The 15,102-nt window shown below is 34.2% G+C and overlaps 1 protein-coding gene across 1 annotated transcript; it reads right to left on the bottom strand.

Annotated features, from left to right (window-relative positions):
• Positions 1–1,451: 1,451 nt before the first annotated feature.
• LOC111508567 (uncharacterized) lies at positions 1,452–5,814 on the bottom strand. Its single transcript, XM_023164116.2, has 5 exons — positions 5,658–5,814; positions 3,146–3,309; positions 2,383–2,605; positions 2,124–2,241; positions 1,452–2,069 (listed from the first exon to the last, which is right to left on the bottom strand). The coding sequence occupies exons 1-5, from the start codon at positions 5,698–5,700 to the stop codon at positions 1,925–1,927; spliced, it is 693 nt and encodes a 230-aa protein (XP_023019884.1). The 5' UTR covers positions 5,701–5,814; the 3' UTR covers positions 1,452–1,924.
• Positions 5,815–15,102: the final 9,288 nt, after the last annotated feature.

A 15,102-nucleotide genomic window follows, 5' to 3' on the forward strand; every position in this document is an offset into this window, starting at 1 on the left:
TATTGTCTTTCATTCAGTTTTTCTGTAATGTAGTATTACTTTGAACCAACAATTATAATTTCCAACCCTTAGTAACCAGCAATGAAAATTAGCATCATGAAATTTTCAGCATTTCCACATTCAGTTAACATAAACTGCCTAACCTAACTTCTCGTTATATTTCAAACCATCTGATTTGTGTTTCAGCTCCTCTCCTTGCATCTGAAGGTGTTGAAATAACCCTACCAATGAAAGTAAGATTATTTCCAGATGATGGCTCCATCCCAAGATGTGTGTATTTGTGCCAGAAAAATGTATGACTCTGAGCCCACTCAGTTACTAACATAACCTTCAAAATACCGGTTGCCCTTCTATCGTACGAAGTCTTTTCACGATATTTGCACTAATCTAATGTATTGTTAGATATAGTAGACTCACTCATATAAGAAGATTGCTGCGGTCATTGAGGGGAAATACTTGAATCTTGTATATCTCTCTTAGTTGATGTTCCAGAAGATGGTCTACAGGTATGATTTCTGAGCTGCACATTCTGACCTGCATTTCTATAGGAACAAGACAGAGCGTCGCCCTGAAATGTCACAGGAGGCCAACTTCCCAAGCCACACATTTGTGTTGGAGATTAAGGTGACCGCAGACAGAACTGATCAAGTCCTCAACAGATTGAGAAATATGTACCATGGTCTGTCAATCTTGAAGTGGGTTAGGCTTGACAAGAAAATTCAGGCCCTGGTCGGTTTCGTTCAGAAGCTGAATTCAATTTGGTCAAATTTGAATAGATGTGAGTCACAATTAACCCTCGTAGGTTGCATTGTAGGATTGAATAGACCCAAAAACTCTGGATCTACCTATGTCACCTACACAAATAAAACGAAAGTGAGTAATATTGAAAATTATTGAAAATAACTAGACCAAAATATTGGAATGATTTATTCAAAACAGAAATAATGTCAATAAGAAGAAGTCGAAAGCCAAAATCTTTCTTTCCCAGAAGCTAATATTTCCTGAAAGTATACCCCTTTCAATTCAAAACAAGATTCCTATGGCTGGGATTAAATCAAATAAGTCCATGAATGTCATTACATTCCGTCATTGTGACACAGGTAGATTTAAGTCATCTGTGACAAAGTCATAATGTATTGAATGAATTGACTGCTTCATTTCATAATGTTATCCAGATTGTTGCTGAAGAGACAAGAAGGCAAGTGTTCTATTCCGAAACGTAGATGTCCGCCAATGAGGATGACAGTGTTCCATGTGAGTGAAATTTTATTCATTTCATGTAATATATTTGGAAGAGCAGATTTTTGTTTCTGTATATGGATAATTGAAGAGAAATGCAACCTTCAAGGAATAGCCATGAATGTTCAACATGTAAGTTGATTTGATTTATTTTATATTTAGTGCGTACTTTCTTCCAACCAACAAAAAATTAGCGATAATAAAACACAATATAAAGTCAAAAATGTCATATTTTCATATAATATTTTGTATACAGTAGTTATGGAGGGTAGAGGTAAGAAGAACTATCCCAAGTGGGGATTTAGCTGAAAAAGTGTCCACTAGTAAATGATAAATTGTAGTTCAAAATTTGACCAAAATGGCACTGATATTAGAAGTGGTATGATATGAACTTAGCAATTATAGAGATCATAAAGTATGGTGAGTTCGAATATTTAATATTTTCAACGACTCGAGTTGTTGACGATATAGAGGGAATATTATTTAGTAAATATTGCGAGCGAGGTTTTCCACTTCAGTTTTATGTAGCTCTCCTTATTCTTCAACTTTTAGTACTTCATTTAAATTTTACACTCTTGCTACAGTGTCGTCTCTCTAATTTAATGGCTTGAAGGGACACTTAAAAGAGATGGTTCTCCTTAGGTCTACCCTCCATAAGATTAGTAAATGTTTTATTCGTTCCACGTCAAGGTTGATTCTCTCCATCACAGTCATCTTTAGTAGCACCTACTACTGCTTCGTAAAACTGATTGTTACCTTCTCTGGTGATTGGATTTCTACAAGAGGATCTTTCATGTGCCATTGCGCAGTTTTTCAACTTAGGTAACATTCTGGAAAAAATCCCGTCTTGAAATAACACTAATACATACTCAATACTTACTTACGAGCAAACAATATTCTTTGATGGAAGCACAGTCTTGTGACCCATCAACAGGTTCCAAACATCCTCACATTTTTGAAAAATTCTGATATCTTCTTGGAATCCACAAGGATTAAACAATTCTGGAAACGAGTTCTAATTTTTATTGTATGATACAGGATTTTGATCGTTGAAAGATGCTGCATAGTGTAAAACATTGATTCAAAAACTTTCGTTGTGAGAAATTATATTCTGTGGACATTCAGATATTGTAGAATACCTACCCATAATTTGTTCGCCGGTTGAATTGCAAGCTTGATCTACAATGGCAAACAGAGCCTTTCCAAACATGTGTGGAAGATCTTTGGATTCCACGGGTAAACAATTTGTAACTTCATCAAAAAGTGGTTTTGAACATTTTGCCCAGTTTTTTCTTATGAGAGAACAGAAAGTGTCTGATCCTATCTCAATGTCTGTGATACACTCTGTTATTGAATCGAGAACACCCTACAAATAAATTTAATAGAGTAATTGAGAGTGAAACATAGCTAAATTCTAAGTGAACAATTTTAAAATAGTTTTTTGTTAAATTAGGCAAAGAAGTAACAGATATACTGCCGCGGCTACCAATTTATTTGCGGTGCAATGAAAGTAGCCAAGGATATACCTAAATCTGATTCTCTGCCATGTGATACATATAATGTTTTATCCAATTGTTTATAAAGTTTGTTTGAAAAATCGAAATCAAAGTGAAATTTCGTATATAACGGAAGTAACTTATCATTTTCAATATTTATTTGTATGTTATAATTTTTTATCTTAAATCGTATTTACACATTTCTACACTTCTACACCAATTTTTGTAACACCACTTCAGTGGTATATAAAAATCATTTTCAGCAAAAGATATCAGAAACTTTATCTTATATGAGCTCCCCTTCAGTACCATCTATATTTCAATTTTTAAGATATGCATCTCTTTTGTCTATCAAACTCATCACATCAATCCAAATGGTAAAATAGTACGTTATTCATCAAATAACTTACTTCAAGTTTCCCCTCGATATTAGGACATTTCTGTTGTGCTGTTTTAGCTACTTTGATTACATCGAAAATGTGCGTCGCATTGAATTTCTCTTTGAGCAACCCTGCTAAATTTTTGATAACTTCTTTTTCGAACCATTTATCTTCAATGGAACCATCACCAAAACCTGAAAAAGTAGAACTGAGTTTGAAGTTACTTCTAGACATCAATTATTTATAAATCATAAGTAAATTGACAAGGCACAATTGGCATGTATGATTTTCACCATTTCTTAAATTTTTATCTGAGAAACAGCATGGATATTTGTCGCAAAATATTTAATGGAGTATCTCAAGGCGGGTTGGCTGTCCTTGTTCATCTTTCACTACCTGAACCACTGTGCATGCTGTTTTCGGCGAGTGCATCGGCTTGGGATGTGGGGGTTGAGCAAACTGGCCATCGGATGCCTGCTTCCACGTAGCCCCGTTGGATACGGGAATGACAGAATCACTTGTGGTTCTGTTATTCCCTAACTGAATGGCATTTCAACGATGGCTAAGGTGTGTGTACCCGTGCCGAGAGGATGAATGATACTGAGCCTACCAGCTGTCTCTACGGAACCTTCCAGATACCGGGAGAAATCTCGTCGTAGCATCGCCTTGTCACGGTAATGCGGGGCTCTGCCGTGATTGACCTTCTTTCCCTAGCTACTCGTGGGACTTTTATGAACAGAGTAAACTTAAAAATTCTTTCTGACCCTGATTCCATAGAGGAGATGGATGTCGAGCTTACGACTCCAACTGACCTCCCTGTAAATTTAGTTCAGGAGCGAGTCTACAGAGGAGATGGATGTCGAGTTTACGACTTCAACTGACCTTCCTGTAAATTTAATTCAAGAGCGAGTCTATAGAAGAGATGGATGTCGAGTTTACGACCTCAACCGACCTCCCAGTAAATTTAGTTCAGGAGCGAGTCTACAGAAGAGATGGATGTCGAGTTTACGACTCCAACTGACCTCTCTATCAATTTAGTTCAGGAGCGAGGCTACAGAGAAGATGGATGTCGAGTTAACGACTCCAACTGACCTGTCTGTAAATTCAGTTCAGGAGTGAATTTACAGAGGAGGCGAATGTTGAGTTTACGACTCCAACTGACCTCCCTGTAAATTTAGTTCAGGAGGGAGAGCTTCTCAACTCCCCAACTCCGGATCCAATAACTGAACCTTAAAAAAAAAGGTTTGTTGATGCAGCCAGGAAACGGCTGAGTCGTCTCTCAAGAGCGGGGTACCTTATAAAACCGCCTTGCACCAGATTCTTGAGCGGCGTACGCAGAATCTGTCTCAGGTGGGGGAACAAACCCCCCCATGAGCAGGTTAGCAAACGTTTGCGCTCAAGTGATGATTCACCAAAACCAGAGGCGAAAAAGCCCTGCACGGCTAAATCTAAGGCATCGTCAGGTGTAGCTGACGTGCAAAAACCCCCATATGGGAAGGTTGTCGTGGGTATCAAGGTGGGAATCTTGCAACTTGACCACCCGACTACCTCATTAACAGAGCATATACTTTGTGCCTGCCCCGCTGGGGACCGAATCAGGTCTTTAGAGTTCGACAGAGCCGTACTCTTACCATCTGATCTGAAAGACCACTCACCATACAAACTAGTCGGCTTCGTTAAGAAGCTGGGTTTATTTGGCCGAGTGTGAATATGCGTGAGCCACAATAAACCCTTGCGGGTTGCGGTGGGGGGTCGAATAGACCCACTCACTTTGGACCTAACCTAACCTAATCTCAAGGATTCATTCAGGAAGCGCTACTCGTTTTCAAATATATTTCCAACATTTCAACTCGTGTAAAACTATTACGTAGATGTGACATGAGTTGACATGTTTGTTCATGCACTAAATTATGATTATTAAAGTTATTTACAGATTCATTCAGATTCTCACTGTCACTGTCAAACTAAACACTTCTAGAATAACAGGTATATATATTAAGCAAAAAGCCAGAATAATGTAAATAAAATGAATAACATTCATGAGTTTACTCAAACAAGTATTCAAGATAGTATCCTTCTGGTTTTCATACAGTAATAGAGGTTTTATTCAACGCAGTGTCGGATGTATTTACGATATAATGTTAAAAAATCCAGCAAAAATCGGAGAAGTGAATCATATAGAGATGATCTGTTTGATTTTTATAAGTTTCGGTTTTCAAGTGATCTTACAAAAATAAAACGGACCTAAATCGGTTGAACTTGCAGACCACCTCACTACTGTCTTTCTTAACTGATCCATCTACTAGGAAAAAATTGATTCATTACTACATTTCTAAGTAAAAGCATCGATTGATGCCTAATTCCATGAAAGATTCAAAAGTTGATCATCACCACACCGAGAGGGTGGAAAAGAATATGCATGAAAGATCTTCCTCTCAAAATAAAAACTAATTTATTCGATCGATGTATTTTCTAAACCACGAAAAATTGAACTTGTTTTTTTTCATTAAATCATCCTGTATATATATGAATGTGTACTTACTATAGACATGAAAGAAAATTACCGCTATAACAAACGTCTTCATTTTGGGATACGATTGAAACGTCTGCTTTGAACTCGCTAACGAAACATATGTTTTTGTAAATAATATTTTTGGATCGACCAATTTAAATCTGCAGGTGACTTATTTATTAATCTTTGTTGTGAAAGGTCATTGATAAACTCAATGCTATCTACTACCATGAAATGCGTCAACAGTCCATTCTGATTCCAAGAATAATAACGAATAATGAACAACATGCAAAAAAAATTAATATGCTAAAACGAAAGATGCTGAATTGGTTTAACCGATAAACCACTGTCGTTTCCATAAGAACTAAATATAAATTTGTGGGATAAAACGATCAACAAGGTCATACCTTTTATCGTAAGATTCCGAGCACGGGTCAGACAATACGCAGCGAACATACATCGTCACACGATATATTTATAATGTAACCTTCGCTCAGATAAAACCAATGGTAAAAGGTAAGAACAAAATAAAAAAACTTAGTTTAATAAAAAGCTGTCGACTTAAAGCAACCAACCTTAGAGGAACACGTCGATGACCTGTATAGGTCTGATAAATATGTTTACATCTGTTTAAAATATGTTTTTTCGTTAACAAGCTGTCGCACCTATTCGAACCACAACCCTCAGAAGTCGAAACTTGTGCGAGCTAAGGACAAACGAGGTCTCACATTTTAACGTGTGATTCCTAACACAAAAATCGAATATATCTAATGTCTGTATACATACGAATGTATGTATGTATACAGTTGTCCAACAACGCATTCAGCCATCTTTCGGAGAAATAAGTCCAGTCATCACCCGAAGACGATTGTGGATACTAACAATCGAAACGTCGTGAAGTAACTTGAAATCTTGAAATTTCTATTTCTTTTTAATTTTTCAATTTTCAATTATTGCTTGTATTTTATTTTATTGTAATTTCATTTAAGTTTTTTTTAATATGATTATTTTCAGCTATTCATTTTAATTTTATTGATTCTTTCAGGAACTTCGAATCATTTTATATCATATTAGACAATGGAAGTCCGAACTGATGAAATTCACCATGAAACATTGTCAATCACCTTTAAACAAAACTATTACTTTTCACACATTCGGGTTCGATATATAGATTATTCAATTGCAATTGTTGATCACAATAAAAGTAAAATATAAAACTTTGCCTCTCCTCGAATATTATGTTTACATGTGAAATTGAAAGAAAAAATGAGCTATTAGTCTTACCTACATGTCGTAATTATGAAATACCTCCGTTAATTAGACTTCCAGTCAATATTGATTATCGTTCCAATAACAAGATGAATCAAGATTCAAATGAATTAAATCAAATTTTCAAAAAAATTGATTCTATGAATTAAGAATACATCGACCCGTTACTTGATGAAAATTAATAACACTATCTATGATAGAAGCTGCAAATTCTAGAATTTATATCGGTCTAATCAGAACTTCCATCTGTCTCCTCCCAATTTCGGCTCTAATCATGTATGTATGTTGAACGTACAAGTTCATTTATTTATCAATCCTTTATTCAGCACAATGAAGCTAAATTACACTCGATCAAAATATAAAATTGTACAAGTTGAGCTAAAACATTCCATGGCTAAAGCTAAATGAGGAGTTGGAAATTAATAAAAAATCGAAACAAAATAAAATAAGTGAAAAAAATTATGTTAAACGGTTTTAATTTTTCCAATTTTCAATTTCCAATTTATTCATTCAGTTAACATTCAATTAAATGTTCAGTTAAATTGAGTTAAATAATTAGATTACATGAATAACTATTTTATGTGCTATTTTGAATTCATCAAAAAGTTGAAAATTACACCTAAGCTATTATACAATACCGTATTACCGACTCAGCTAAATATGTATAACACATTCTCAAATTCTTCCTATCTAGAATATCTCGTAGGTTATAGAAGGTGTACATAAGCTTTCTCAGTCTTTTTGTGACTTGACTTACGTGTTCATCCCACCTGAAATGCTGGTCCAGCATAACACCCAAGTATTTGATAGTTGAAGTCTTTTCTATTATATCACATGTACATGGTTGATGTGAGTCGCATCTCAAACTTTTCATTTTCAGTTTTGTTCTGTGTGGCTGATCAGTGTTTTGCAGAGAAAATGTCATAAATTTCGTCTTACTAACATTTAAAGGTCTATCATTAACGATATACAAGATAAGAATAAAAAGAAAAGAATCACCGATATCCCTATCAGCTCAGATGAAATCAATAACTTTTACTGTACAATCGCTAATAAACTCAGTAATTTCCCCACCGTATGATCCACTAATCCACCTTGAAAACGTATCAATTAAGGAATCCTTTACACTGCAAGACACTAATATTTATGAGCTTGCAGAAGTGATCAAAGACATAAAAAATAAAAAAGCAGTAGGTTTTGATGACATCTCAATTAAAATTTTTGAAAATCTCCCAATTGAAGCCCTTGAAACTCTTGTGTTACTGATAAACTTTTCATTCCATAGTGGAGTGTTCCCATCTTTCTTAAAATTATCGGTAGTCATCCCTCTACACAAAGGTGGCGATCTTGAAGACCCTTCAAACTATCGGCCAATTTCCCTCATACCTACGTTGGCAAAAATTATCGAACAACTCGTCAAAAAAAGGCTCAATGAGTTTCTTGTAACTCACAAAGTAATCAATGAAAATCAATTCGGCTTCCAAACCAATAAAAACACCCATGACGCAATTTTCAGTTTTCTGTATGAGGTATATGCAAATATTAACATTGGAGATGTAGCCGCGGCAGTCTTCTGTGATTTTGCGGAAGCGTTCGACTGTGTTAACCACAATTTACTCCTGCATAAGTTGTATTATTATAGTTGTAGAGGAAAAACGCTCGAGTGGTTTCAGTCATATTTAACGGGACGAAGTCAGATGGTGAGGACAAACGAACTATCAAAAAAACTAGAAATCAATTCGGGTGTACCACAAGGTTCAGTACTAGGCCCGATCCTCTTTCTTGTATATATTAATGACTTATTAACTATAGATGTATCTGGCAAACTAACTCTTTTTGCAGACGATACCACAATTTTGTGGCATAGTGTATCAGTGGATAATCTTCATGAAAACATATCCAGAGACATTTCAATTATAACGTCTTGGTGTGATTCAAATTTATTATCATTCAATATCAGCAAAACAAATATGATCTCTTTTAAATGTGATCTTGACAATTTACCCTTAGCTAACGGAACTATTGAAAATAAAGATTGCGCTAGGTTTCTAGGACTTTATATAGACAAAGGTCTGAAATTCGAAAACCACATAAAAAACTGAGGGCTACAGTTACCTCGAGGTGCTATGCACTGAGAGTTATATCTAGAGAACTTGGAAGCTCTACAGCAAGAACTGCATATCATGCTATGATAGAAACGCACCTGAGATACGGTATACCTTTTTGGGGGGTGTGCAGTTCCCACCTTCTTAATTCTATTTTTAAATTACAAAAAAGAGCAATCAGACACATATACAAGATGAATCCACGTGAATCATGCTAGCTCATATTTAAAGAAAAACGAATATTAACAAAAACAGAAACAGAAACTGTGTGTCTCGTTAGAAAAAATATATTGCGATATAACAACAATTATTTCCATTACAACACCCGCATGAGTAACAAAAATAACCTGAAACTGCCTATCCCTTCCTCCGCATTAATCAAGGATTCTTTTTTTTATAACGGTGTTAAAATGTACAATCACCTGCCTGAATGCCTCAAAGAAGCAAATCTGAACATTGAATACTTCCGAAAAGACATCAAAGGAGTTTAAATCACCAGGCCCTATTATAGCTTGCAGGAATTTTACGATGACCATCTCTAATTGATATTCTTGTTTATTTTACTTATAGTATGTATTCGTACATGTGCGATTTTTTTTACCCGTTTTATAGACTGGTGTTACGACTGATTCTTTCCATTGTCGCGGCACGGCTCCTGTTTGAAACGATAAATTTATAATATGTACCAAGGGTCCTATGATCTGTGTGTGAGTATGTTTTATCATTTTAGCAGTTATTCCATCAGGTCCTAGGGAGCAGTTATTTTTGAGATTTGCAATCAAGATAATTACTTGTATTCGCAGAACATAATAGAATTTATAGATGTTTTTTAGAAAACCGTTTGGCAAATCTACGGCAGGGATTTTTTTTAATATGTCCTGCTCAATGTTTATGAAATATTCATTAAACAATTTTATTTTCTCAACATTTTCACTAATTTTTTCACCATTTGATTTTATAATTGTTATGTTTTGTACGTTATTTTTAGTGCTGTTTTCATTTGAAATATCTTTAATAATTTTCCAAGTTTTTTTACAATCACCGTTTGCTTCAACTTCTGAAATATTGATTTTTTGTTTGCCTGATCAGTCTGGTCAATTTGTTTCTATAGTTCTTGTATTTAATTTTTATCAATTGTTTTGGTGTTATTCCATGTTTTCTTAAGATAATCCCGGTACTTTATAGAATCTATGAGTTCCATGGTAATCCAAGGTTTAATATGTTTGTACTTGTTTTTACCTAATGTGATTGTCTTATACGAAAACCAATAATGATTGAGAGTAGAAGTAAGCCCAGTTGACAGCAAATCGGGGGCGTGCTTATTAATTTTTGAGAGGGTTAAGAATGAAAGAAAAACTCTTAGTACAATTAGTTGAAATATTCATACACATTTTTTATTTATTTCATTAAAACTTTGCAATATCGTAATTTACCTAATCGTTGTAGTCATTAGGTGGGCCTTATGAAAACGGAGTAATAATCGTGGTAATTATAGTAGGTACCAAATAAATTAACAATATTAATAAAAAACACAATATATATATATATATATATATATATATATATATATATATATATATATATATATATATATATATATATATATATATATATATATATATAACTTTTTTTCACTATTGGGTTGCAGCAATTGATAAGTGAACTCTTTATAACTATTCTCAAGCTTTCGAGTAACTTAAACTCATCGTCAGGGGTACTAGAAAATACAAATTACAAATTTTTGATAATAGAATGTAATATAAATGTAAAAGTACAAATTTTCGTCTAATCTTCAACCTCAGATTCGTCACTGTTGCTACCGCTATCATCAAAGTGAATTATGATTGGTTCAATATTGTGTTCAATACGGTTGTCTACGTCCCACATTTTTTGCTCTTCTTTTAAAACATACTGCATGCATTTCTTCCAGTCTTCTGCAGAAACAGTTCGAATAGCTTCTTGTAGGTGATGTTGCACGTCCACTAATTCAAATGTTCTGTTTTCTCGTGCCACATATCCTTTTACTTGCGCCCAGATTAATTCTATTGGGTTTAATTCGCAGTGGTATGGTGGTAACCTTAAAACTGTAATTCCACGACTTAACGCCATTTCATCCACTGCGAATTTTTTATATTTGTCTGTGTGCAATTTTGTTAGCTGAAGTAGTTCTGCCTTTAAACTATATTTGTTATATTGGATGTTCTTATTAATAAACCATTCTTGAATTGCTGCTTTTTTCCATGATTGTTTCGGTAATGGTTCTAAATGTCGACTATGGTATGGGGCATTGTCCATGACGATGACAGACCCAGGTTCCACAAGTTGAATGATGCCTTCAAACCATTTTTCAAACACCTCCGCATTCATCTCTTCATGATAGTCGCCTGTTTTCTTAGATTTAAATATTAATTCACCATTTGGTAAAAATCCACTGTCGCTTCCTATATGCGTAACTATCAGACGACTACCTTTTCCAGATGGCTGTTTTAACCCAACTGACAAACCTTCATTAAAGGCTTGTCGTGCACTTGTTATATTACCATCCTGCCATACCGTATGTCCTTGGTTAACCCATGTCTCGTCCATGAAGTACAATTCTTTTTTGAGCTTCCGAAATTCGTCAATTTTTCTTAGATAGTTTCTTCTCCATGCTATTATTTCTTGACGTTCAATGAGAATGCTTTTCCTGTCAACTTTTCCTAAAAGTTTCTTTACCCATTTTTGGGACCAATTCATGATCGCTAAGTGCCTCCAGAATTGTTTGTAGTGTGGGCAGCTCATTTCTGAAAAAGAAACTGTGAATAGTTCTGCGTATACTGGTTTTGGCTTCTTCATCAACTGTGATTTTTTTTTCGACCGCTACTAGTTTTTGGCGTTTGTACGTGCCAATGAATTTCTGCTTCTCTTGGTATTTTGTAAATCGATGATTTTGATACACCGGTATAATCAGAGCACATATCAACTAATTTATCTTTTGTAATTGTGGAACTTAATGATGTAGAAATGCCCGGTTGGTTATTCGGAGGTACACACGTACAATTACAGCACATATGCACACAGTCATCTTTTGGTGGCTGATGATCTCTTTCAAGACAGTGAAATACTCGCAGTACAATTTGTTTTTCTCTTACTGACCGAGACTCCGACCGTTTTACCTTTTTCGACGTGGAAGGCCCGACCATGTCTCCCATTTTTTGAGTAGTTTGAGAACGGTGTAGAAATATAATTATGTAACGCTTAAACACTTATTAGCACTATTATTTTCACCAATTGTTATCACAACACGTCGATTGCTGACTAACTTAACTGTAAAACGTACAATTCACGCTGTATAATTCACAAACCAATGATACGCTCATGGCTGCAAGTACATTATTGAGCACTGCAACGATGAGATGGAAGTTACGGTAAAGTGACAAAGACAGAAATATCGTTGCGTACAGCGTCGCCACTAGTTGTAATAAATATCTAACACTATACAGAAAATAATGAATTTTAACTGATCAGTAATCAGGAAATGTATAAGTATTACTCATTACAAGCTCATTACTGATTTTTGTCATAAATAATACATTTTAATCGTACTAGTATTGTGTATTATCTATAATTTGCCACAACCTACAACTCTACTGCTTACTATATTTTGATTCTGCTATAAACTGGTAACGTAAAATTTAGATATGACAACGCGCTTTACTCTCAATCATTATTGGTTTCACTATAATTGCCCTATCTAAGCATTGTTTGAATTTATCGATGAAAAGATCATATGCAAGTTGTGCTTCCTCGCAGTTGAGAATACTCACCCAATCCTCTCGTTCTAAGAATAAATTTAGCTTCATAAAATCAGTTCTCTCAGTGATGTCACTTTTTGTATTTATGATAACATTATATTTTTTTTTTCCTTTGGTTTATGAATAAAAATACAGGGTAATGATCTGTCATGTCAGCTAGAATTATTTTTGGTTTTATTTGAATTTCGTTTGTATTAAAATTTTCTTTCCTAATAAAGTTGTGGTCAATAATAGTACTTGATTCTTCTGTTATTCTAGTAGGCTCATTAATATATGATATGAAACCGTGTTCAGTTTAGATGTTTAAGTATCTTACTGTGTTTTGTATAAGGGTGTCCTTCAGATTAATGTTAATATCGCCCATGAAAATCTCAATATTTTTTTTGCTAGAGTTTGCAAAATAATGTTCTCTATTGTCCAAATATGTTTGTACGTTTACCTACAGATGGGGGTCTGTATGATGCAGTTAGGCAAATTGAGACACCACTGGTTTCAAAGGTCAGACTCGGAAGTTTTGTTTCAGATAGTGGGATAATTTCAGTATTCACATTGATATTATTTTTCACATAGATGATGATTCCATCATTTTGATTAACTTTAGATTCATTATAGAATATATTGTAATTTGGGATGTTAAATGTAGGTACACACATTTTCAATATTCCGACAAGACTACCACATCGAGAATGCGTTTTCCAGACTCCAAGTACACTAGTAATTCATTATAATGTTTTTTGATACTTCTTATATTAAAATGGATTATTCCAATACCTCTCACTCCCCCACTTGAAGAAAAGAAAAAGATGATAATGATGTAGATAATGTACTAGAAACTAAAAACATATTCGGAAGGTCCTAGGTAACAGTCATCACACCACTCTTCTATGTACTTACTATACCCAACGATTTTATTATTTTTTTATGTGATCAATACCATAGATTGCTGAGGAGAGTGGTGTGATGACTGCTACCTAGGACTTTCCGAATTATTTTTTAGTTTTTAGTACATTATCTACATATTATTATCTTTTTTTTCAATAATACCGTTCAACATACATTTTTTTACTTATTTTATTTTCAAGTTTTTGATTTATAATTTTTATCCACCCTAATGCCACACAGTTCTCGGCGTTTTAACCTTTTACCTTAACCTGGGTGGTACATCGTTGACGATGTATCATTTTTAGCCACTGCTGCCACGGCACAGAATCCTCGACACGATTCAAAACCTTGACTTGTGTAGGAGCTTGTATTTCGATTCTGAGTTATTTGTATGGATTATATTAAATTTGCATCTTTCTTTCTTTGTACTACTGAAGTACTAATCGGGCTCTGTCATTTGGTACCCATATTGGAGTCGTTGTAAAAAATATGTAATCTGCCATTTTGTAGCTGCGGCCATCTTGAATAGGCATCCTTTTCAAAGTGTACTATTATTCTACGAGTCAAGACCTGTCATTTGATACCCATTTAAATAGTTGTGAAAAAATATTTAATCCGCCATTTTGAAGCTGTGGTCATCTTCGATTAACAATGATATAATGACTAAATTATATTTTCATCAAAACTAAATGTGTACCAAATATCAGCTCCATATCTCAACAGGAAAGAGGTCAAACTTCAATTACTAAATTTGACCTAAATAGGTAAAACCGTTCAAAACATAACCTTGTATATTTTTTCAGAAAATTTGGTAGAATATGAAATTCTTTTTTCAACGATATAACACAAGCGACCATTTGCATTCGAAATGACGGCGCAGAAATCATTTTTTCCAAATTCAATATGGCGGCACTATGACGTCATCTATATAGGAAGTGATATTTTTCAAACCTCAACAGTCAGAGAGGTGCCTATACTTTCTTCCTTCCTACAAAAAATTTTAAAGATAGGTACACTTTTTCAGTGGCACCGAAAAATTAGCCTCATCTTTGACACTTTGTAGTGAAAGAGATACAATTTGATCTTGAGATTTAAAAAATATCACTTTTAACGAAATTTTACAGGTAGATGAAATAAATAACGACATTCAGTGAAAATAAATGTAAAGTACGTGTATTGGTGAAATTTTTCACTTCTTGAGTTTTTAATTATGAAGTTAGCATACTCATTATTTTTTATCACTATAAAAAGTTGTTTGAGAATATTTTCATAGTGCCGCCATATTGAATTTGAAGAAAATGGAATGGTCACTTGTGATATATCGTTGAAAAAAGAATTTGATATACTATCAAACTGTCTAAAAATATATAAAGGGTTTTATTTCACCTTCTATAAGTAATGTTTTCTTACAAAAATAAAACCATA

Source organism: Leptinotarsa decemlineata, unplaced genomic scaffold (assembly GCF_025532065.1).
Source record: "Leptinotarsa decemlineata unplaced genomic scaffold, Ldec_3_MD MMD2_tig00000008_RagTag_RagTag, whole genome shotgun sequence".
NCBI lineage: Eukaryota > Metazoa > Arthropoda > Insecta > Coleoptera > Chrysomelidae > Leptinotarsa > Leptinotarsa decemlineata.